The sequence below is a fragment of the Thamnophis elegans genome, chromosome Z, assembly GCF_009769535.1.
Source record: "Thamnophis elegans isolate rThaEle1 chromosome Z, rThaEle1.pri, whole genome shotgun sequence".
NCBI classification, from domain to species: domain Eukaryota; kingdom Metazoa; phylum Chordata; class Lepidosauria; order Squamata; family Colubridae; genus Thamnophis; species Thamnophis elegans.
Genome location: NC_045558.1, coordinates 13,650,241 through 13,673,171, shown reverse-complemented (window position 1 = coordinate 13,673,171; position 22,931 = coordinate 13,650,241). Strand labels below are relative to the sequence as shown.

Below are 22,931 nucleotides of genomic sequence, written 5' to 3'. Positions count from 1 at the left end.
GAATGGATAAATAGGTACAACTTTGGTGAGAAGGTAATAGTGTTCTGTGTGACTTTGACATGCTGGCCACATGACCAGGGAAGTGTCTTTGGACAATGCTGGCTCCCTCAGCTAGGAAATGGAGATGAGCACTGCCCCCTAGAGTCATACATGAGTGGACAGGGAAAAGCTTTGTCTTTACTTACCTTTTATAATGCAAATTTTATTCCCCTTTGTCCATAAACTCAAGTTGCCTTCATCCCGCTTCAACTCAGTGAAGCGATTGACGTGATGTGCCAGTGCCTCGAGGCTGTTAGGGTCTGGATGGGGGTTAACAAGCTTGCACTCAATCCGGATAAGACCGAGTGGCTGGTGTGTTTCCCTCCCACTAATTGGCCAAGTTTTCCATCTCTCAGGCTGGGGTTCAAACAGTACGCCCCTCAGACAGGGTTCGCAATTTGGGAGTCCTCCTGGACCCACAGCTGACTTTTGAACACCACTTGTCGGCTGTGACCAGGGGGGCATTTGCCCAGGTTCGCCTGGTGCACCAGTTGCGTCCCTACCTGAACCAGGAGGCCCTCACAACAGTCACTCGTGCCCTTGTGACCTCTAGACTGGACTACTGCAACATAGTGCTCTACATGGGGCAGCCCTTGAAGAGCATTCGGAGACTTCAGCTTGTCCAGAATGCAGCCGCACGAGCGATTGTGGGTGCACCTCGGTTCACCCACATAACACCTATCCTCCGCAAGCTGCACTGGCTGCCTATCGGTCTTCAGATACGCTTCAAGGTGCTAGTCGTCACTTATAAAGCCCTTCATGGTATTGGACCTGGGTACTTGAGAGACTGCCTGCTGCCAATTACCTTCAATAGACCGATTAGATCCCACAATTAGGCCTCCTCCAAATTCCATCCACCGGCCAATGCCGACTGGTTACCACCCGGAGGAGAGCCTTCTCTGTGGCTGCTCCAACCCTCTGGAACGAGTTCCCTGTGGAGATTCGAACCCTCACCACCCTCCAGGCCTTCCGCAAAGCCCTTAAAACCTGGCTATTCCGACAGGCCTGGGGCTAAAGAGCTTTTGCCCCCCCCCCCTCGAATGGTTTTGTTCGTCTTTTTTATTCTTTATTTGTACCCCTTCCTTTGACTTGGATTGTGAGCTGCCCTGAGTCCCCTTCGGGGAAAAGGGCAGCATGTAAATGAAATAAATTCAATTCAATTCAAATTCAATCCCCATTGGCAATTTGAGTAGATGGGTATTAGTAGAATTCAGTTCAGCAAATTACATTCCCTTCTTAATGGCTCTCAAACTTGATGTCCTTCATCAGTTTTGGGGTGAAATGCCTGACTTTTTCACTGTCCAGTTTATATTTCTTTAAATAACTGTTAAAGTGAAGCAATCTATGTCCCCTCTTCTAGCAATGTTTTAGAGAAGTAGGGAAAGAGCCTCTTTTTCACTCAATGGCTGTGTTTTCTCAATCACATTGTATTGTGCTGAGAGAAATCTGGTGGATTAAGGCTAAGCCAAAGCAAAAAGAATCACATTGAATGACAGTCTCCGTTCATCCCTTCAATATTTCTCCTTGCTGGTTCAGGAAGACAACAGAAAGAGAAGGAATGAACAGCTTTTAGCAGTTATCTAAAAATTAGTATTTTTCATTGTGAAAAGCCTTCTGAAGGTTGCACATTGTCCACTTCTGTTTTATATAGCCAATTTTTCTAGGGTACCAGTGAGAGCCAATATTTTTGAGACCTTTGATTGATAAACCTTAACTTAAGGATAGAGTTTCACCAGTGTGAATTTAGTATATACTAGCTGGTAATCTGGCATTGCCAGGGTATTATTTATAGGGGGGAAATGTTGGGACTAAATGTAATTTCTGATGTTGGATTTTCCCCCTTACTACTGTGGAGTACTGTGGAGCTATTACCATGGCAACTCCACTGCACTGTACAGTAGAAGCTATTTTACGGCAGTACAGTAGATGCCATTTAAAGGTGCAACAAGCTCCATTTTAACAGAACACACACCCTGAAGGGTGTTAGAGGTTTCTTATCCCCCACAGTATTTTTCTCCAGAAAATAAGTCATCTGTGTACCAGGTTTTGTTGAAATTGCTTGAGGCGTTCCAAAGTTATGCTGGGACACACACACACACACACACACACACACACACACAGCGCGATAGATAGATAGATAGATAGATAGATAGATAGATAGATAGATAGATAGATAGACGGATGGATAGATAGATAGATAGATAGATAGATAGACGGATGGATAGATAGATAGATAGATAGATAGATAGATAGATAGACGATAGATAAATAAATAGATAGATAGATAGATAGATAGATAGATAGATAGATAGATAGATAGATAGATAGACGATAGATATATAGATATATAGATATATATAGGTAGGTAGGTAGGTAGGTAGGTAGGTAGGTAGGTAGGTAGGTAGGTAGGTAGGTTAAAATCAAATTGCTCTGAGTAAGAAAGGAACATAATTTTGTTCTTTCTTTTGCTTCCTTAGACACTCAAAATCTATGATTTTGAAACCATTTCTTCATCTCTTGAATCCTTATAGATAAAATTAGTCTTGATTTGTAATGTACCGCAAATCTACATAGCAGGCAAGGAAAAATGTGCATTTTTAAATTTGTATCCTGTCTTTACTGTTTTTGCAAATAACTCAAGGTAGCGCACATATCCAACACATCTTCCTCCTTCCATTTTCTCCACAACAAACAACCCTGTGAGATGGGTTTGGGCTGAGAGAAAATGTTTGGCCCAAAGTCACCCAGCCAGCTTTCATGACTAAGGTGGGATTTGAACTCACTCTCTTGCTTTCTAGACTGGCTTTTGTCTGGTTTGTTGATCAAGAATTATATAACTTCTTGATGATTCAAAGTCACTTTTACTGATTTAACTTTTTATTTCTACCTTTACATTTAGATTAGGTGACATTGTAGTTCACATACTACACTGAACTGCAATTGGACAACAATTTAGACTTCTGACTTTTAGCAACATTGGGCCCTGTGAACACAGCCTGGGAGATTTTGTTGTTGTTGTTGTTGTTGCATAAAGATGAAATTGGAGCAATCACAAATTATGGCTAAGTAAATTGTAGATACATAATTGTGTAATCATAGCCCATATTTAGTAGGGAGTTCCAAAGTTCCTTTCTGTGGCTACATGGTTTTTTAGATATCTGTGTGCTTATGAGCTGACCAACTCAATCCTGTTCCCACCCTTATAGTAATTTTCTTCTTTTTATATGTTATTTTTCTAGGCTATAGACAGTATTCATCAAGTAGGAGTTTACTGCCTAGCCTTGGTACCAGCAAACACACTCCCAAAGACTCCGCTTGGTGGAATCCACTTATCAGAAACAAAACAGCTCTTCCTTGAAGGAGCATTGCATCCCTGTAATGTACTGATGTGTCCACACACCTGTGTAACAAATCTGCCTAAACCAAGACAGAAACAACCAGGTAAGTCTAACTTTTGCATTTTGGGTTGAGATCCCATGATAAGTCACTCGATAGTGAGATGTCCCATATATAAATTTCATATAAATAAAAAAATAAAAAAAATAAGAGTAGCTAGATTTCCTCATAGTTCAAGACCTTTTGATTGGATGTTCTGTGTGCTAGTTAGTTTTCAACTCAGTGATTGGAATATTGGTTTGCTTTATGGATTTTTTTATTCATTTAATTATATACCATCCTTCTGTTTGAAAATGTCCCTCAGGCAGTTTATAACAAATGGATAGAAATTAAAACAGATAATTTTACCAAGAAATGTCTGGCAAAAGTAAGGCATCCTTAGAGGCAGAGCATTATTGCAATATGAAGAACCAGCATTCTGTAGTTTGAGTTTGATGCAGAAGGATCAAACCAGAATAGGGAGAACTTTAGAAAAGCCACTCCTGCAGATTTTAGAATTCACACAGATTAGTAAATAGAGAAGCTCAAATAGTAAGACCTAAACTGTATTAACATCCAGTATTCTAAATTGTACCTAGAAAGCAAGTAGAGCTCTTTCAGTATGATTCCTGTATCTCCGCAACACTTTGATAGACAAGATTATGTGCTCTGTTACAAAGATACTTTTGGCAATTCAGACAGTTGGTACTTTTCCTATGAATCTGCTATATTTTTTGTTTACATTACAGAAAGGCTTAGAAAGGGGTGAGGATTTTTTTGACTCCCATCTACTGAGGAAATCTACAAAAGCCTATTTTATTAGTTATCTCAAATTGTCTGGGTTCAGCTAATCTCTCTTGCTCCTCAAATGCTAGATGAGATTACCAAATGTAGTGATCCCAACTGACCAAATGTTGTCTCATTTAAACAACAACCCAGTTTTTGGAAATCAGAGTTTCAAGATCTGAGCTGCAGGAATTGGACAGCAAAATAATAATAATATTAATAATAATAATCCAGTAATTTCATTTTGCTGGGAGCTGCTCCTATTATTTGCAGCTAAAATGGCAGGGGATTTCATACGAGATAGTTTCAGTCTAGATGAGGAAGCACAGTAATATGAATTTTGCACTGGAAAGGAAGTTCTTAATTCTTCTTTCACCATCTTCCTGATGTACTGTAGAAATTGGTCCTGCCTCTGTGATGGTGGGGAATCTGGTCTCTGGAAAAAGGATTGCACAGGCAAGCGGCAGAGATTTGGGACAAATAGAAGATAATGATCAAGCTAGAAAGGTAAAGCCCTAAATATTCCATAGGTATAGTGGATAACGAGCAGAGAAGAGCATACTTACCGCAATTTTCCTTCCATTCAGAACTGAGAATATGAGAGTCCATATATTCAGACCAAATATTTATATCAAGGGATGTATTTTCTAAGGCTAAATATATAACATCAAAACCATATATAACCTATGTCAAATCACAGTTGCAGATCTGATGCAAATATGCTATTTTTGTCTTATATAATTCTGGATAAATATGTATTCGTGTTTCTACTTACTACACATTATGTATAGTTGTCTGTTTTAAAACTGACCATTTTAAATATTTAATACAAAATGGATATATTAGGGGCGTAATGGCTCAGTGGTTAAAAATGCTGAGCTTGCCAGCTGGAAAGCCAACAGTCCAGGTTTGAGACCTAAGCACCATGCAACAGAGTGAGCTCCTGGTACTTGCCCCAGCTCCTGCAAACCTAGCAGTTCGAAAGCAAGCAAATGCAAGTAGATAAATAGGTACCACTTCGGCGGAAAGGTAATAGCCTTCCGTGTGCCTCAGCATAGAGTCAAGATGGCCACATGTCCACGGAAATGTCTTCGGACAATGCTGACTCCCTTGGCTAAGAAACAGAGATGACCGCTGCCCCCTAGAGTCAGACACGGACTGGATAAGGGAGATCTTAACCTTTACCTTTAATTGGATGTTGTTCCTGATCACATCACACTGATCACATCAGTGCATACATGCAGTTCTTCTAAGTTGCTGGTAATTTCAGTCTATTTAGAACAAAAATGAATTAATTGAATCCTGTGTTGACTAATTGGAAAAAAGGTCAGCAGTTTATTATATGTTACTGATTTTTAAGTATTTTCAGATTTTTACTGTCAACATCCTTAAATTTCTTTTCTTCATAGTAATAATATCTATGAATCTGTCAAACTGGTAGCAGTTTGCAGTTCAGCGAAAAGAGAACTCTTTCTAGGCCTAAAAGATGTTTAAAGAAGCAATTGTGTTTCTTATGTTTCTCTCTTTTTTAATGTTTTATCTTGTTTTCCCCACCAGTTCTTATTCCTCTCAGAAGTCTTACAGTGGAGGGCACAGACAACTCCTGACCATGTGCTTTATACTCTACTAAACTGTAGGGTAAGGATATTTTTTGGCTTTCTTATTTATAAGTTTATGAAACACTGTGAATTAGGCAACATGCAAATTAAATAAATAATGATGATGATAAATAAACTTGCAACTCAGAACTATTAAAAATAAAACCAAATTTGAAATGACAAAGGAGTATCCTACAATGAACCAGTCCTTTGACAGAACCATTAAGACCTGGCTGTTCTCCTAGGCTTTTGGATAGATACAAGTCCTGGTGGCACAATGGTTAGATACAATATTGTATTTGACTCTGCCCACAGCCTGGAGTTCAATCCTGAAGGGCTCAAGGTCAACTCAGTCATCTATCTTTCTAAGGTCGGTAAAATGAGGACCCAGATTGTTGGGGGCAATATGTAAAACAGTGTAAACCTCCTAGAGAGTGTTGTAAAGCACTGTGCTGTAAGGTTGCTGGAATGTCCCCATGTTGTATGGCAGTGATGGCGAACCTTTTTGACACCAAGTGCCCAAACCGGAACGCATGTGCATTTATGTGCATGTGCGTGCGCCGTAGCACTGGAAACCTGAAGACCAGCTTAGTGGCACACATATGCCTCTTTTTGGGCTGTTTTGGGGGGGCATTTTTCGGGCCCTTTTCAGGGCATTTTTGTAATGGTCTTTGCAAGCTGGTCTTCACAGAGCGCCTGGAAAACGGTCTGTTTTTTGGCTGTTTTCAGGCAATTTTCCAGTGCTCTGGTGCCTGTGTAGACCAGCTGACTGGCACACTGGAAACCAGAAGAGCAGCTGCCGACAATGCGCGTGCCCACAGAGAGGGCTCTGGGTACCACTTCTGGCATGTGTGCCTTAGGTTCGCCATCATGGTTATAGGGTGTCAAATTCAAGGCCCACTGTGTGGTTAAATCCGGACCACAAGTCCAGCCTGGAAATATCAATGGATCAGCCCGCAGTGCCTCTACCGGCCAAAACCTTTTTGCCTGGAAGACTACTGCTGGAAGCCCTGAAGGCCAAAAACAGGACAGAGGGGGCTGCACGTAGAGAAGAAGTATAATGCTGATCTGGCCCTTGAAGAAATGCAGTTTGACACCCTTGTTATAGGAGTTTTAGTTGTTGCTGGAATTGCCATTTTGTTCTATTCTAGCCTGGCTTTTGCGCAATGCCTGTTATTATGTTGTTTTTATTGTACTTTGGGTCTCATGAACTGCCCAAAATTGCTCTGGAGTCAGGTGGCATGAAATTGAATTAAACTAAGAAATAATAGTCTAGAATATGGACTTGTACAAACTGCATCCGTAAATGGTACCGCTTGGGAGGCAATCTAATGTAATTTCTCTCTATGACATCGATAATTTCTTACTTTTGAAAAATCTGAAGCTGTTAGGGTTTTGTTAAGGCTTGCTTCAAACCACTTTACCATTTGAAAACAGTGATTACTAATAGCTAGCACTCAGTTACTCATGTTATATCCTTACTAAATTTCAGTGTGGGTTATTTTGAAATATTCTTCAGTGGTGGCTATAATTTCCTGGGGAAAAAAATAGTTCACTTTATAGTTAATCAGGCAAAAAGCTCTAAAGTCTACCTTTCAACTGACCTAATCAAGATATAGGTTTTGCTTCCTTTGGTTTTTTTTCCCCCCAGTTTAAAATTAAATGAATATGTGGCATTTATATCACTAATCTAGTTTCAGAGGCTAAGGTCAATAACTCAGTTAATGAATAAAAAGCTGCATATTTAAATTTCTTCTTCTTTGTCTCTACTTTTTTTTTTCTTAATGAAGGGGACAATAGCAAATTCTCTCACCTGTGTCCAGCTACATAAACGAGCTGAAAAGATAGCAGTAATGTTGATGGAAAGGGGTCATTTGCAAGATGGTGATCATGTTGCTTTAGTCTACCCACCAGGTAAATTGTACAAGCATACTTTAGTTGCAATTCTCTAACAATGTTGTTCTATCTATAAAATCCTTGACTGATGCATAAATAAGGTTGGTTGGTTGGTTGGTTGGTTGGTTGGTTGGTTGGTTGGTTGGTTGGTTGGTTGGTTGGTTGGTTGGAAGGTTGGTTGGAAGGTTGGTTGGAAGGTTGGTTGGAAGATTGGTTGGAAGATTGGTTGGAAGATTGAAGAGTACAAATATTTTTGCTTCAATTATAGCTCTTTCTGATTGCTATATACAGTGAATTTGTAGGATTATACTCCAAAATTTCTCATTCCTCTTTCATCACTGTTTGTCTTTCACTGTATGGGTTGTTAGACCAGTTCTTGTAGCTCTCAATGGGATTTGGGGGTGTCTAACATTTTTTTATTTCCTCTTGTCGTTACTCATTTCAACCAAAATTGCTTCAGTATAGAGCAATATTTGTCAATCTTGACAACTTAACATGTATGGACTTCAACTCCCATAATTCCCCAACTAGCAATGCTTCCCCAGTGCTGGATGGGAAATTCTGAGATTTGAAGTCCATTTGTCTTAAAGTTAAAAATATAAAGTTACCAAGGTTGAAAAACATTGGCCTACAACTTCAGCTTATGTTGAATATGTAGTGGCTTAAATGCACTGACTTCCAAAGCAGAATTGCTATGGAACAATGAAGAAAGGATCCCCCATCTCACAAGCACAAGGGATAAAGAGCTGAATTTCATGTACAGGTTTACTCAGTGAGAGAGCTAGAGAAACAAATTCTGCCTCCAGCAGCTAAATGAAATTCACAATTGTATGAGAAATCTGCTCATCTAAAGCCAAATGAATTCAGATCATTTCAGTAGAAGTAAACTGTACACGTCTTCTTTCTTTCTCTTTCTCTCTCCTTTTAACAACACAATCTTATGCATGTCTGTTCAGATGTTAGACCCAGTGAGTTCAGTGATCCTTACTTCTAGGTAAGTGGATATAAAATTGAAGATACATTTCAATGTAGGTTGTATTCCCAACACATCTGAACAGCATTAGTTTAGGGAAGGTGGAATTATACAGGTATTCTAAGAAATTACTCTTATTTTGCTTTCTTCCTGGCTAACCAGTCATGCCTATTTTTGTCCCATCCAGGCATAGATCTGATTGCTGCATTTTATGGATGTTTATATGCTGGCTGTGTGCCAATAACAGTTCGGCCTCCCCATCCACAAAACATTGCAACAACCTTACCCACAGTGAAGATGATTGTGGAGGTCAGTGGGCCATTAATAATGATTAACTTGGAACATGCATAGATTGCCTTTTTCATCCTGGAATTGCATTTTTTGTCCCCCTGGGCAATGAGGAATAGATTTTGGTGGAGCAAGGACATAACAAGGGTTAAGAATTAAAACTTTTGGGCCCAGAGAGGAATTGCTTTGAGGTTTGGGGGATATAGTAAGTATAATGGCTGCACAATGTATAGATAGATTTAACCATAGTTACAATTGGGAAACTGTGACCATCCTAGTCCAGGCCAAATCCAAAAATGCCAGGGAAATTCTAGAAGCCTGGCACTCTGACATTAACAACATTTATAGGCTATGCAAAAGAAACAATTAACCATCCCAAAAGAGAACAAAAAGACTCCAGAACTTCTCCAGCAGTAATGAGCACTCAGATCAGAATAGATTAACTCCAAGGTTAACTTCAGACCAACAATCAAGTAAGAAATACCCCAATCAAGAAACTGCTGAAGAGCCATCAGTAAACAGCCCAACCAAAGAATCCCTAAGAACACCCTAAGACACAGAAAGGCAAGACACCAGGATATAAACAAACAGCACTCTTTGCTAGCATTGATGGTGTTACCTAGTTTGGATAATGAAACATCTGCAAAAGCAAGCAAACTCAGGAGAACACCAAGGATCCATCATTTTAATCCTGAGCTATAAATATTCTCCTTTATTGATATAGTGGCTGCATTCCACCTCATCACAGAATTTTTTGGCCAGGAGTGGGGGGAATCTCTATTGTACGTCTTAACTTGAAAACATTTGGAGTAGTGAGATGTTCTTTTTAAACTGAAGATGTACTTTATAAAAGGTGAAATATGTTGACTTGTAATGTGAAGCAAACAGCCAGTTGTCTGTAATAGTTACAGCATCTGAGTAGAAACAGGAAAACTGTGAGTTCTAGTCCTGCCTTAGACACAAAGCCTCCTGGGGGATCTTGATCCAGCCACATTCTTATCAACCCTAGGAAGGAGGCAATGGCAAACTATTTCTAAAAACTTTGGCAAGAAAACTGCAAGAACCTGTCTATACAGTCTCCAAAATTGGGATATGATTGAACAAAAAAAAGTCTAGAAAAGAAGAAGAAAAGAGATTTAAATCTTTTCTTTCTCTTTCTGTTGAAATTCCCAGGTGAGTCGCTCTGCTTGTTTAATGACAACACAATTAATTTGTAAATTATTACGGTCTCGGGAGGCGGCGGCAGCAGTGGATGTCAGAACATGGCCACCTATATTAGACACAGGTATGTTGTATGTTTGTTTTGTTATGCATCTTTGTTCTGTTGCGAATTTTTCCATCTTTCACAATGTCACAAGAATCATGATTCCCTTTTTCTTCGTAGACGATTTGCCAAAGAAACGGCCTCCTCAGATCTTCAAACCTTCGAATCCTGACATGCTAGCTTATCTCGATTTCAGTGTATCTACAACTGGAATGTTAGCAGGGGTGAAGGTAAGAATTACACACTGGATAAGTCAAGATCTACATCTGGATAAGACACGTGTAGGGGAAGAACAAGAAAAAATACAGCAATAGCAATAGCATTTAGACTTACATACCGCTTCACAGTGCTTCACAGCGCTCTCTAAGCGGTTTACAGAGTCAGCATATCACCCCCAACACTCTGCGTCCTCATTTTACCCACCTCTGAAGAATGGAAGGCTGAGTCAACCTTGAGCCTTGTGAGATTTGATCTGCCAAACTGCTGGTAGTTGGTGATCAGCAGGAGTAGCCAGCAGTACAACACTCTAACCACTGCATCACTTATTTTTCCCTAACTGCTGCTTCCATGATTTATTATTTTATTTTTAGGGGGGCTCTATTTTTCTGTAATATTCATAGGAGGTACAATACCTACTGTATTTTTCAGAGTATAAGACATACCTTTTTCCCTCACAAAAGAGGCTGGAAATCTGGATGATTTATACACTCAATGCAGCATTTTTGCCCCCCACCCCAACCCCCTGAGCACTCAACAAGCCTCCTAAAGGCTAGTCATGCCCTTTTTTGAAGAAAAAAAAACGGGGTTAGGAAAAAACGGCCATTTTGGGGAGGCATGTAGAGTGCAAAAACTTTTTTTATTTGCCTCTTCAAAACCTTGGTGCATCTTATACTCCAGTGTGTTTTATACTCCGAAAAATATGGTAATATTGTGACCCTAGGATAAAGCCAAGACAGCAAGAGCTAATTTTTGAGGTTTTTTTCATGTGGTAGAACATTCTTTAACTGACAGCAGTACGAGATCCTTACCTTTTTTTCATGTTAAGCATTTGGTCTTTTATTGACCTATGCCATCTGTAGCACTTTCTATTTTTACCCTCCTCTTCAGGGTTCCATGTAGTTTCCAGCAGTTCTGGATTATAACCTAGAAATCAAAACCACAATGAGTCACTTTCTGTTTGTTTTTCGTTTGCCGCGTTGATTGATAGTTCTTCTTTGAAAACATTTTACTGTATTCTTCGGAGTATAAGATTCCCCCCCCCCCAAAAAAAAAGAGTATGGAAATATTGATGCGTCTTATATATCAACTATAGCCATTTTTGGCCTCCCAAAGCCCTGCCCCCTTATGCAATTTTTGCAAAAAAATGGAAGCGTTTTTGCCTTCCCCCAGCTCTGTAGAAGCACTCTACAGGCTACAGCAGGGCTGAGGGAAGGCAAAAATGCCCCCATTTTTGCAAAAAAAGGGTGAAAATGGAGGCATTTTTGCCTTCCCCAGCAGCACTCTGCAGGCTTCAGCAGGGCTGGGGGAAGGCAAAAATCCCAGTTTTTGTAGGAAAAGGCCTGTTTTCCACCCGTTTTTCACAAAATTTGGGGCATTTTCGCCACCCCTAGCCTTGCTGAAGCCTGCAGAGTGCTCCTGGGGGCCGGGGAGGACAAAAACTTTTTTTTTCTTACTTACCTTTTCAAAATCTTGGTGCGTCTTATGCACTAGTGCATCTTAATAGCGTGGAAAAGATTCAGTGAAGATTTGCTTCTAAAGAGATAGAAATGAGAGTACGGAGAGAAGGGATGCGGGGGGGATGATTATTTTCATTCTGTTACTAACTTAAGATCTGGCAGTGCTTCAGAAACAACCCCATAGAATGGCATAGTTTATTTATCATTTTGATTAATGTTTCCTCTCTCTCCCTTCTTCTTACAGATGTCTCATGCAGCCACTAGTGCCTTCTGTCGTTCTATTAAGCTGCAGTGTGAACTTTATCCTTCTAGAGAAGTTGCAATTTGTTTGGATCCCTATTGTGGACTGGGGTTTGTCCTTTGGTGCCTCTGTAGGTAGGTTTTCCTGATGGGAACTGTCAAGTATCTTTTTTTTTTTTTTTGGAAGTGGCAGGACATTACTGTTAGACCAGTGGTGAAAATCAATTTTTTTTTTACTACTGGTTCTGTGGGCATGGCTTGGTGGGCATGGCAGGGGAAGGATATTCCCACCCCACGCCTGGGGGAATGATACTTCAAAATCTCTATTCCCACCTCACTCTGGGGCCAGCCAGAGGTAGTATTTGCCGGTTCTCCAAACTACTCAAAATTTCCGCTACCAGTTTTCCAGAACCTGCTGAATTTCACCCCTTGCTAGACTCTGTGTGTATGTGTACGTAGGGCAGGGATCCAGTGAATCATCTCCCAGGAAAAGGATCAATTGACATCAAAGCAAAGAGTGAAGTTAGATGTAAGTTTGAAGACCAGCCTATCTGTTCTAGAGGCAAAATAAACAGGGTAAACTGAGTCATGGTATCTTACTATATTTGAGCAAGTGAGTATTTTAACTAGTTACAAGAAAATATTGCTGTGTGAAACAATCCTCTTCAGAGTTTAAGACAACCATTCTTTTTTTCATTCATACTATTCCATGTTGCCACTCACTGGAGTGCTTTTAATGGAATATCACACCCATTCTTCTTCTTTTTTTTTTCAGCACAGTTCTTGACATTTCTCCAAACTGGCTAATCTCTCCCTGTGGATAAAGCTGCTTTGGCTACCGAAACATTACATGAGTGTGGCATATACCAAATTGGGAAATAAAATCTGTAATTCATTGTTAGCAAAAGGATATAAAGAGGGGGAGGCTAGTAAGATGATCTTGTCCACTGAAAGGGAAGAAAACCTTCAACCCATTTTCTCTTTAATGTGCAGGATTTAAGTTCATCTGCCTCTCCCAGTTTTCCTAAATATTTTAAGCAATTGGAAACTTAACACAAAATGTCCTTTTGCTTCCTGCTAAACTTGTTTATAGGTATTGTTCCAAAAGCATTTCCTGAAAAAGAACTCCAATATCATTTCTGCTAAGAGATTCTAAGAATCTTATTTCAAAAACTACATTTCCAACTTTTAATATAGAGAAAAGGGATATGCAAATCATTGATGTCTGTCTATCACAGACATTTTTTTACAGGTAGTCCTTGATTTATAACCATCCGTTTAGTGACCATTCAAAGTTAGAACAGCACTGGAAAAAAATGACCTATGACCGTTTTTCACCTTTACAACCATTCCCATGTGGTCAAAATTTGAAGGCAAGTGGTTCATATTTACGACATTTTGCTGTCATGTGCTTCTCTTTTACGACTTTCTGACAAGCAAAGTCAATGGGGAAGCCACTTATCAACCATGTTACTAACTTAACAACTGCAATGATTCAGTTAACAACTATGGCAAGAAAGGTCATAGAACAGGGCAAAATTCACTTAACAAATGCCTCGCTTAGCAATATACAATTGGGGCTCAATTGTGGCCATAAGTTGAGGACTACCTGATTCTTAGCATACATTTTGAAACTGAATTCTCAACTCTGTTGCATAGGCATTAGAACAAATACAGGGTTGATAAACTCTTATTTCAAGAGTTGCAGCTCTCTTAAAAGCTCTCTGATGACGTTCTTGATCATGTAAACACACTTGAAGTAAATTTAAATTGTGTTTTTTTAAAAAGAGTACCAGTTTGGGACAACATTGTTTTTATTCCAGTTTGGTATCATTGCCATTAATCACTGCTACAGGAGTGTAAAAAAGGATTGAACCCTAGTTACCCAGGGTTTGCAATCTGAGCACAAGCAGCCAAATTTAGACCTATATATAAAACATAATAATACAGCAAAACCATCTGTTTATCCCTGTTATAGATGCTATGAAGTTGTGCTGGCCTGCTCCATTGTGATGTCCCAGAATGCAGCATTCTGGGACTTTCAAACTACGAAGGAAAACCCCTTGGAGCATGGAGCCAGGCCATTGGTAAGTCATGGCTGTATTGCATGGTTTTGCAAAGTTTTGTTTTTGTTTTTATTTTATGTCCCGAAGGGTATAAAATAATAATGAAAAGAAACCTTGCAAAGCAGAGCAATAGACCTCTATCAAAATTTCTCCAGATTCCTATCAATTGGCCACCCACTCCAGCAGGATTTCCTGGAAATGTTTGTCAAAGATTGATGCATTCTGGGCAAAACAACAATTGTCAGGCCAACGTGAGTTCATGGACATTAGTCTTTCTAAACCTTTTAGCTGTTTGTGCCAAAGACATAGTGCTGGGCTTCATTGTATTGTCATTTTTTCCCTCCTGCCATGTTTTGGGGTTTGGGAAGATTTTTTAAATATGCTTATTCTAGCAGCTGTTCAGTTTGGTATTGATTTTGAAGTCTGGAACACCTGACGTCTTTTGTTTAATTTGTCCAAGTTTTATTTCTTTTACGTGGGACCTGAGCTGTTTTAATTGCTCAATATTCATACTTATATGCAAATTTGTGAACTACCCGGATAGTCTTTAAACTAAAATATTAAATTTTCTTTTGGATAAATAATTTTGCAAAACTAACAACAGCCATGTAAGGGTTGTTAACCTGGTGAGAGAGCACTGCTTTTCATGCAGAAGATCCAGGTCTTTGACCAGCATTTTCATTTTGATCTGGGCAGGTTCCTAAAATGGTGTTTCTGCTCAAAATTGAAAATATTGAATCTGTGGCTTCCATGCCTTCCATAATTAGGAAAGGCTAGTACTGTTCTACGTGAACTTTTATCAATAAACCAGATCCATTTAGATCAAGTTATACATAAACTTAAAGGACACGATGGCTCAGTGGCTAAAGCGCTGAGCTTGTCGATCAGAAGGTGGGCAGTTCAGCGGTTCAAATCCCTAGTGCCATGTAATGGAGTGAGCTGCCGTTACTTGTCCCAGCTTCTGCCAACCTAGCAGCTGGTAAAATTCAAGTAGAAAAATAGGGACCACCTTTGGTGGGAAGGAGCAGTGTTCCGTGCACCTTTGGCATTGAGTCATGCCAGCCACATGACCACGGAGACGTCTTTGGACAGAGCTGGCTGCTCGGCATAGAAACGGAGATGAGCACCACCCCCCTAGAGCCGGAAACAACTAGCACATATGTGCGAGGAGAACCTTTACCTTTTACCTTTATACATAAACTTGCCTTGATAGAAAATTGGTTCATACCTCATACTGAATGTAGCATTGTTCAGTTTTGTTTAGGTGGAATGTGTGAAGCCATCCATTGTTGTGTGTGCAACAATCAATGTTTAAAATAGCATAGGCTAGCCATAGTAGATTTCAACCATATATGCAATATGATTGAAGTATTCACATTTAAATTCTACTGAAAGCATGAGTTAATAACGTGATGGTTTGAAACACTGCACTTTTGCAAATATCACCAAAAGGAAGGATGTAGAACAAATTAAAAAATAGCAATTCATGGAAACAAAATCATAAAATAATAAAACAAGATTAGGAATTCCCTCTAGAGTGGTATGTTTCAAATAAGATCTAGATTGTTTGTTTTTTATAGGATGCCTTTAACTGAATTTCTGCAAAGACCAAGAGATTCTTTCAGTATATTAAAAGCCCTCTTCTGTTTCTCTCATTCTGCAAAAAAAGGATATATGCAAACATCCCATCTAGAAGGCAGCATTATCTGTTTAGATCTTAAAAAGCCAACCAGAATCAGATGCAATTAATAATTAAATTACAAACTATCTAGAAATCTCAGAATTGCATAGGATGACATTCAGAAAAAGGAAGTGACAAGATATTTCCAAGCCATTTCTCAGTGATCAAAGAGGGGTTCTTTTGTATGCAAAGGACTTCCCTTGCCACCTATAATACATTCCTATATTCCTATGACATTATTTGTTAATCATTTCACAAGGTGAGCAATCTGGTCGGTTGAACCACTTGCTCAGTCAATCCATGTTTTGTTTCAAATCCCAGAGAAGAAGAATCTTCTAACAATTGCTTTCTAAAGAATATTTCCTCAAGGGAGTATTCTTGACAGCAGTAGTAATTCATCACAGGGAGCTTGCCATCTTCATGCTACTATTGAAAAACTATCTAATGTAAGCAAAATAAACTTCTGACCACTGGGTCTCTCTCTTCACATAAACTGATTTAAAGCTTGCTCATTTTGTTTGACTTTTTTCCTCTGGAATATATATTTGTTGCCACTGTTTTGATTTCTAAGATTTACGAGCTATGGGGAAACTGTAGCCCTCTGGTAGTTGCTGCACTGCTTTAGTAGACAAGATCCCTGACCATTGGCTATTCTTGATGGAGCAATTGGAAACTAATTGAGTAACATCTGGAGGGCTTCAGATTGTCCAACCTTGAGCTAAAAGCTGCCAGGGAGAGCTGTCTCCTTCCATAATTTTGAAAAATAATTTCCTTTTCAATTTGACATCTTCTGGTCTCAAGATAGATTTCTCGTCATGGCATTAACCAATCTTGTGTCTTTACAGCGTTTATTCAGGACACCAGTCTATTTTAATTCCTCCCTCAGAATTGGAAACTACACCTGCTCTATGGCTCCTGGCTGTGAGCCAGTACAAAGTAAGAGATACCTTTTGTTCCTACTCGGTTATGGAGCTTTGCACCAAGGGCCTTGGTTCACAAACAGAATCTTTGAAGGTGAGGAATCCTTGTTCACTTCCTTTCCCCCCCCCCGCCCCCTACAGCCTATGTTGCCTGAGCTTCTTCTCCCCATTTGATATCACTGTATATATCAGAGGTCATCAACCTGTGGCTCTGGAGCCACATGTGGCACTTTCATCCCTCTGCTGTGGCTCCCTGTCACCAGTCAGCACCACAGTTTTGAGAGGAGCTTCTGGTTAGGGGGAGGGGGAAGCAGGCCGCACTAGGAAGAGACTCTATGGCAAGGGGCGGGTTTTGCTAGCAACACCGTAATTGATAGGGCTTTCGGTTAGGACAGGTAGAGGAAAAAGGATGCCACACTAGGAGGAGGCTCTATGGTGGGGAAACTGGACTTCCAGTCAGCTCCAAAATTGAACGGGGGGCTTCCAGTTAGGACCTTTGTGGTTCTTTAAGTGTTTAAGGTTGCCGATCCCTGGTATTACATATAGTTGATAAACAATTGTCTTTGTGAATCAAGGACTGATGTATACATTTACCTAAGCAAGTAGAATTCTACTTTCCACTTTATGTGAATTTAGTCAAAATTAAATCATAGCTTGGTATGTGAGCTCACACCCTTTCAACTTTCCACTTGTAGACTCTCTTTAGAGTTTAAGGTTTTTAAGCCATGCTGAGCCTTTCCTCCCATTTCTCTAACAAATGGGGTTCAAAGTGGCTAACAAGTTGCATTATAATTATTGTTCCATCCTATATCTGTTCAAAACAGGATCACAGTTTAAGAATTAAATTTGTGTGGCTTTTAGAAGGGGTAAACTAAAAACAATTAACACTCTCTATTCTCCCTAATGCAGAATTATAGGTAGATGAGACTGTAACAACTTTAAGATATATGGAATAATACAACTCCCAGAATTTCCTAACAGCATGCTATACCGTGTCACTTTCAATACCCGAAATTCCTCAGCCAGTGTGTTGCCTGGGGAATTCTGGGAGTTGAAATACACATATTTTAAAAGTGCCAAGGTTGGGAAACCTGGAAACTTTGGCAAAAACATCTATGATGTTTGCTATGATGAGCAGCAAAGATGATTAGGGGACTGGAAACTTAAACATATGAAGAACAGTTGCAGGAACTGGGTATGTCTAGTTTAATGAAAAGAAGGACTAGGGGAGACATGATATCAGTGTTCCAATATCACATGGGTAGCTACAAAGAAGAGGGAGTCAAACTATTCTCCAAGGCATCTGAGTGTAGAACAAGAAGCAATGAGTGGAAACTAATCAAGGAGAGAGGCAACTTAGAACTGAGGAGAAATTTCCTGACAGTCAGAATAATTAATCAGTGGAACAGCTTGCCTCCACAAGTTGTGAATGCTCCAACACTGAAAGTTTTTAAGAAGATATTGGATAACCATTTGTGGTGTAGGGTTTCCTACCTAGGCAGAGGGGGTTGGACTAGAAGTCCTCCAAGGTCCCTTCCAACTCTGTTATTCTATTCTATTCTATGATGTCCCCACTTATTCCAAAATACAGTTAGTTTTGTAACCCAAAGTTCATTTCTGCTTCTGATGTCTTGGCTATTTCATCTGTCCAAATGTCAACACTACCCTTGGGATGACCTGAGTTTGTTCTTTGTTTTCAGGCAAGGGGACTGGACTTGTCAAGGGTGCGGACATGTGTGGTTGTGGCAGAAGAACGACCCCGAATAGCTCTGACACAATCTTTTTCAAAGCTTTTTAAAGATCTGGGCCTCCATCCCAGGGCTGTCAGCACATCCTTTGGCTGCAGAGTTAACTTGGCTATATGTTTGCAGGTAAGGCTCTCGCTCTCTCTCCTGTTGGCAGAAATAGTAAAAGCAGCCCCTTCCGTTCTTTAAGGGAAAACAACCAGGTTTTACTTGAGATGGTTACTATATTTTTTGGAGTATAAGATGCACCGGATTATAAGAGGCAAATTTTTTAAAAAAGGGGGTTTTGCACTCTGCAAACCTCCCCCAAGCAGCCCGTTTTTTGCAAAAACGGGCCCATTTTTCCTCCCCAAAAGGCAGGAATAGCCTTCTAGAATGCTCCTGGTGGGTGGGTGGGGGGCTCAAAACAAGCAAAAAATGGCCTGTTTTTCGCAAAAATGGCTTCATTTTTTATCAAAAAAATTGCATGCATAGCCTTTAGGAGGCTTATAGAGTACTCCTGGGGGGTTGGGGGGGAATTGAGCAAAAACAGCCCATCTTTCACTCATTTCTGCCCTCCCCAGCCCCCAGGAGCTCTCTGAAAGCTTTCTACAGGCTCTGCACGGCCATTTTGGTGAAGGGGGCGGGGCTTCGGGAGGCAAAAAATACTGAATTCAGTCTATAAGACACACCCAGTTTTTCAGCCTCTTTTTTGAGGGAAAAAGGTGTGTCTTATACTCCGAAAAATACGATAGTTACTTTCTTAATCATTGCAAGTGTAAAAAGATGTTCCTTCTACATACTACAAACCTACACCTTTTGGGGTTTTGTTAATGAGTCATAATTCATTTTTATATTACATTTATAACATTTATTCTGTCCTCAGGATGAAAGCAATACAGTAAATACCTTTATAAATTTTCCTTAATTTGTAAGTTGTAAAGCTCATCCCAAATCTTTATGCTTGGTACATCAAAAACATTTTTTATCTTGTCAGTAGAATTAGGACTTGACTATATGTAGTGCCTTAAAATCACTCTAGTGTTACTCAGTTATTGTGGCTAGTGTTAGAAATGTATTAAGTGCCCATATCTAAAGTACTAGTCACTATGGTTTTTCAAGTAGAACCCAACTGGAAGTTTATATTGTTCAGAAGGGGAAAAAATTACAGAATTTAGTATTAATATCATAACTCCTTTCCTTATAACCACAACTGTGATCAGAATCTTGGTTATTAAGCAAAGTGGTGTTACATGTCTGCTTCACTAACTTGACAGAATCCCAGGTCGGAATGCGAGGCGCCTCAAGGTGGAGGGGGGTGGGGGGAATCCTAGAGCCCCAGGCAGGCCATGCCTGAGTGTCCAGAGGTGGGTTCCTACTGGTTCAGACCGGTTTGGCCAAGTAGGTAGTAACTTGGTTCCCCATGCACCCAAACTGTTTAGTTTTTGGCGGCGCCATCTTGATTTTTGGTTTTGTGCATGCGCAAAACAATCTCCATTGCAGAAATGTAATTCCCCCCCTTTTCTAATTTCTGTGCATGTATAGATCTTTTTAGGTGTACATGTGCACGAGCGCTGAGTATACATTTGGTGTGCGAGCAAAGTGAGCGTGCTTGCACAAAAACTTTGGTGTAGCAACCCACCCCTGTGAGTGTCTCTCCATTAAGGAGCTAGCAATTCCCCCTATGAAATCCAAGAAGCTGAGTGGAAAGGCAGTCGTAGACAGCCTGCAAATCTTGAAAGCAGGACTTTCAGCTCCTGAGTGGAGAAACACTCACCATTGCCTGTTCCAGGCTTTCCAGAGTCTCCCCCTAACCCCAAGGCTCTTAGTCCTCCTTACCTTACAATGCTGCCTTTCCACTCAAGGGAGCTGAAAATGCTGCTTGAATTTTAGCGCCCTCTCATTTAGAGGGACTGGCTGAAAGAGCTCTCTGCAAAAGAATTTCAACTCTTTGTGTGCTTGGATTTTGGTAGGGAGCTCTTTCAGTTAAGTGTCCCATCCTGAGCGCCCCCCCACAGTAACATAAGATGGAGTCTTGTTGGCAGGAGGCAACAGCTTGCAACCTGCCCTGCCAGTTATCCATTGCCTTTCTGGGGGAGCTGGTAACTTACAGAAGATTGTAAATGGCAATCACATGAGAGTGGGGTTCCTGGCGACTGGTGATTGGTGCAAAAGGGTTGCCAAGCACCCTAATCAGAGTCACATGACTGGGGGGGCACAGTTTGCAACGGAAGACCTTTACAGGCCATAAAATAACCTTTCCAAGACCGTCATTACTTCAAATTGATGTTAAATGAATAGTTATAAGTTGAGGATTCCCTGTAATCCTGTTTTAGAGAGTAAAAAGCTATTTGCAGTCACAGTACTGGAATAAACTTTATAAACATTTTATTATTACAGTCTTATAAATTAGGCTTGTATTATGTTTTGCACTATGCCGAACTGGAGATGAACCTCATCCATTTCAAATGAAAATTTATTTGGGTGGGAAAACATTACCTTTTCCTGCTGTCTGTTCCAGTTTTTGTTTTCTGATGGTTTCTATCTTCCCACTTCATTTTATTTTCACATATTAAGAATGACTTGGATTTTTTTTTTAAAAAAAAAAGTAGTTCCTTAGTATTTACATATATAACTATATCTATTAGCTTTTGGTCACCTGTTGGAGTTCTTTTCTTTGTAACTTTAGTTTCCAGTTTCCAACAGTCACATCACTTGGAGATATCACATGGCTTGTGATCCTTCTTTGCATAATATGATTTTTTTAAAAAATATGCGCACCTCTGGGCAACAATTCCCTAAATATTTATTTAGCCAAGGGTGAGGAGATTGTAAAGTGAGCAGACATTTAAATGTTTCCATAGTGTAAAATCGGCCAGATTTTACACTATTTCCCTGAATGCATTCTAAGATTTTATAATCCTCTGACTTTCATAACTAGATTTTCTTTTCTATACTTCTTTTCTTCTATAAAGTTAGATGGCATTGCATTTAGTTCTAAAACTGGCCTCAGAAAAATACCAAAATCATTGCAAAATGGGTCGAGGATACAAACGTGGCCTGACTTACTTAAGTCATACAGTTTATTCTCATTCCAAATTTCATGATAATTTCTGGCATCTTTAACTTGGGTGGGTCATAAAAATGATAAATAAAATGCAATAAAGAATATTCTAAACTAGCAACATGTATGAATGCATGAATGCATGCATACATACATACAGATATTATACCAGAACACTTACATTGTGGATATAGTATGTTAAGATTTTCATTTGTTAGTGAGAAAGGAGATTGTGCTATGATGCTTGTCAATTATAAACCTGCCAAATTTGAAAATCAGTGACAGCTAAGATGAATTGGCTTTATTAGCTGGTTAGTGGCCTGAACATCTTAAAGCTTAGGAGTTTTAGGTATGAAAATAACATACTATTCATTTTCTATCAGAAATATTAATATTGCACAGTGTATAGAATTTTTGTAGAAATAATATACAACTGAATAATTCCACTACTCTGTGGTAATGTGCCCAAACTATAATAACTTACTAAAGCTGTCAACCGAAACTTTGCAACTTCTGGTCTCTTTGAGGAGTATTAATCATGGCCTAAACTGTTCAAGAGATCATAAGCAGGAGTGGGATTCAGCTGGTTCAGACTGGTTCAGGTGTATTGGTAGTTCTGGCGATCAGTTGGCCCCGCCCATCCATCTCTACATTAGTCTGTCCTATATTTCCTTTGTTTGAAGTCCAGCTAATAGGCGCAACAGAGGGCATTTCCGCACCTTAGCTGTTTTACTCACTGGGGCTGCAGTAGAAGGTCAGTTTTTGAGCTGTTTTCAAATGCACTACGCATGCACGGAACATGTGTTTGGCGTGTGCCTGTGAGTGCAAAGTGCATGCTCAGCGAACCGGTTGTTACACTGGTCGAATCCCACCGCTGATCATAAGCCTTGGCTGTGAACAATGTTCTAGATTACAATGATTGTTCCAGATTGATGTGCATTCCAAATGTACACATTAGCCATTCCACATTCAGAAGATACTAAAGTATGCTTACTCTGAAGGATTTCATTAGTTCCACGTAGAACTAATGTTTTAAGAAGTTGAGATAATAGAGGCGGTTTTCCCAGTTTCATTTAATTTCAAATTTCAGGAAAGTAAGCCTCCAGAAATTGTTTTAAACTTTGCTTTAAAAACAGACAAATGTACATTTCCTAAATAATTTTTTTTACATCAGCTGTTCACAATTAAATTACTGTCTTATATGCAGAACTTAATGGATATCCATACAAAGATATCCTTACCATTTTCCATTTTGATTTTAAAAACATTACATCCTTACATATATTTACTGGCTTGGATTCAAATGAAGCAAAATACATTTATTTTATTTTGAATAAAATA

The 22,931-nt window shown here is 39.6% G+C and overlaps 1 protein-coding gene across 3 annotated transcripts in view; it reads left to right on the top strand.

Moving 5' to 3' along the window:
* DIP2C (disco interacting protein 2 homolog C) overlaps positions 1 to 22,931 on the top strand; it is a 369,519-nt gene that overhangs the window by 330,312 nt on the left and 16,276 nt on the right. For 2 of the 3 annotated variants that reach the window (XM_032234885.1, XM_032234886.1), the window contains 10 exons: positions 3,279 to 3,480; positions 4,598 to 4,707; positions 5,758 to 5,838; positions 7,589 to 7,712; positions 8,855 to 8,976; positions 10,129 to 10,240; positions 10,340 to 10,449; positions 12,140 to 12,270; positions 16,728 to 16,896; positions 18,503 to 18,673. In XM_032234885.1, coding sequence (XP_032090776.1) covers positions 3,279 to 3,480; positions 4,598 to 4,707; positions 5,758 to 5,838; positions 7,589 to 7,712; positions 8,855 to 8,976; positions 10,129 to 10,240; positions 10,340 to 10,449; positions 12,140 to 12,270; positions 16,728 to 16,896; positions 18,503 to 18,673 — 1,332 coding nt within the window. Of the gene's footprint in view, positions 1 to 3,278; positions 3,481 to 4,597; positions 4,708 to 5,757; positions 5,839 to 7,588; positions 7,713 to 8,854; positions 8,977 to 10,128; positions 10,241 to 10,339; positions 10,450 to 12,139; positions 12,271 to 14,113; positions 15,102 to 16,727; positions 16,897 to 18,502; positions 18,674 to 22,931 lie in introns of those variants that run through there. The other variant, XM_032234888.1, reaches the window with a different exon arrangement.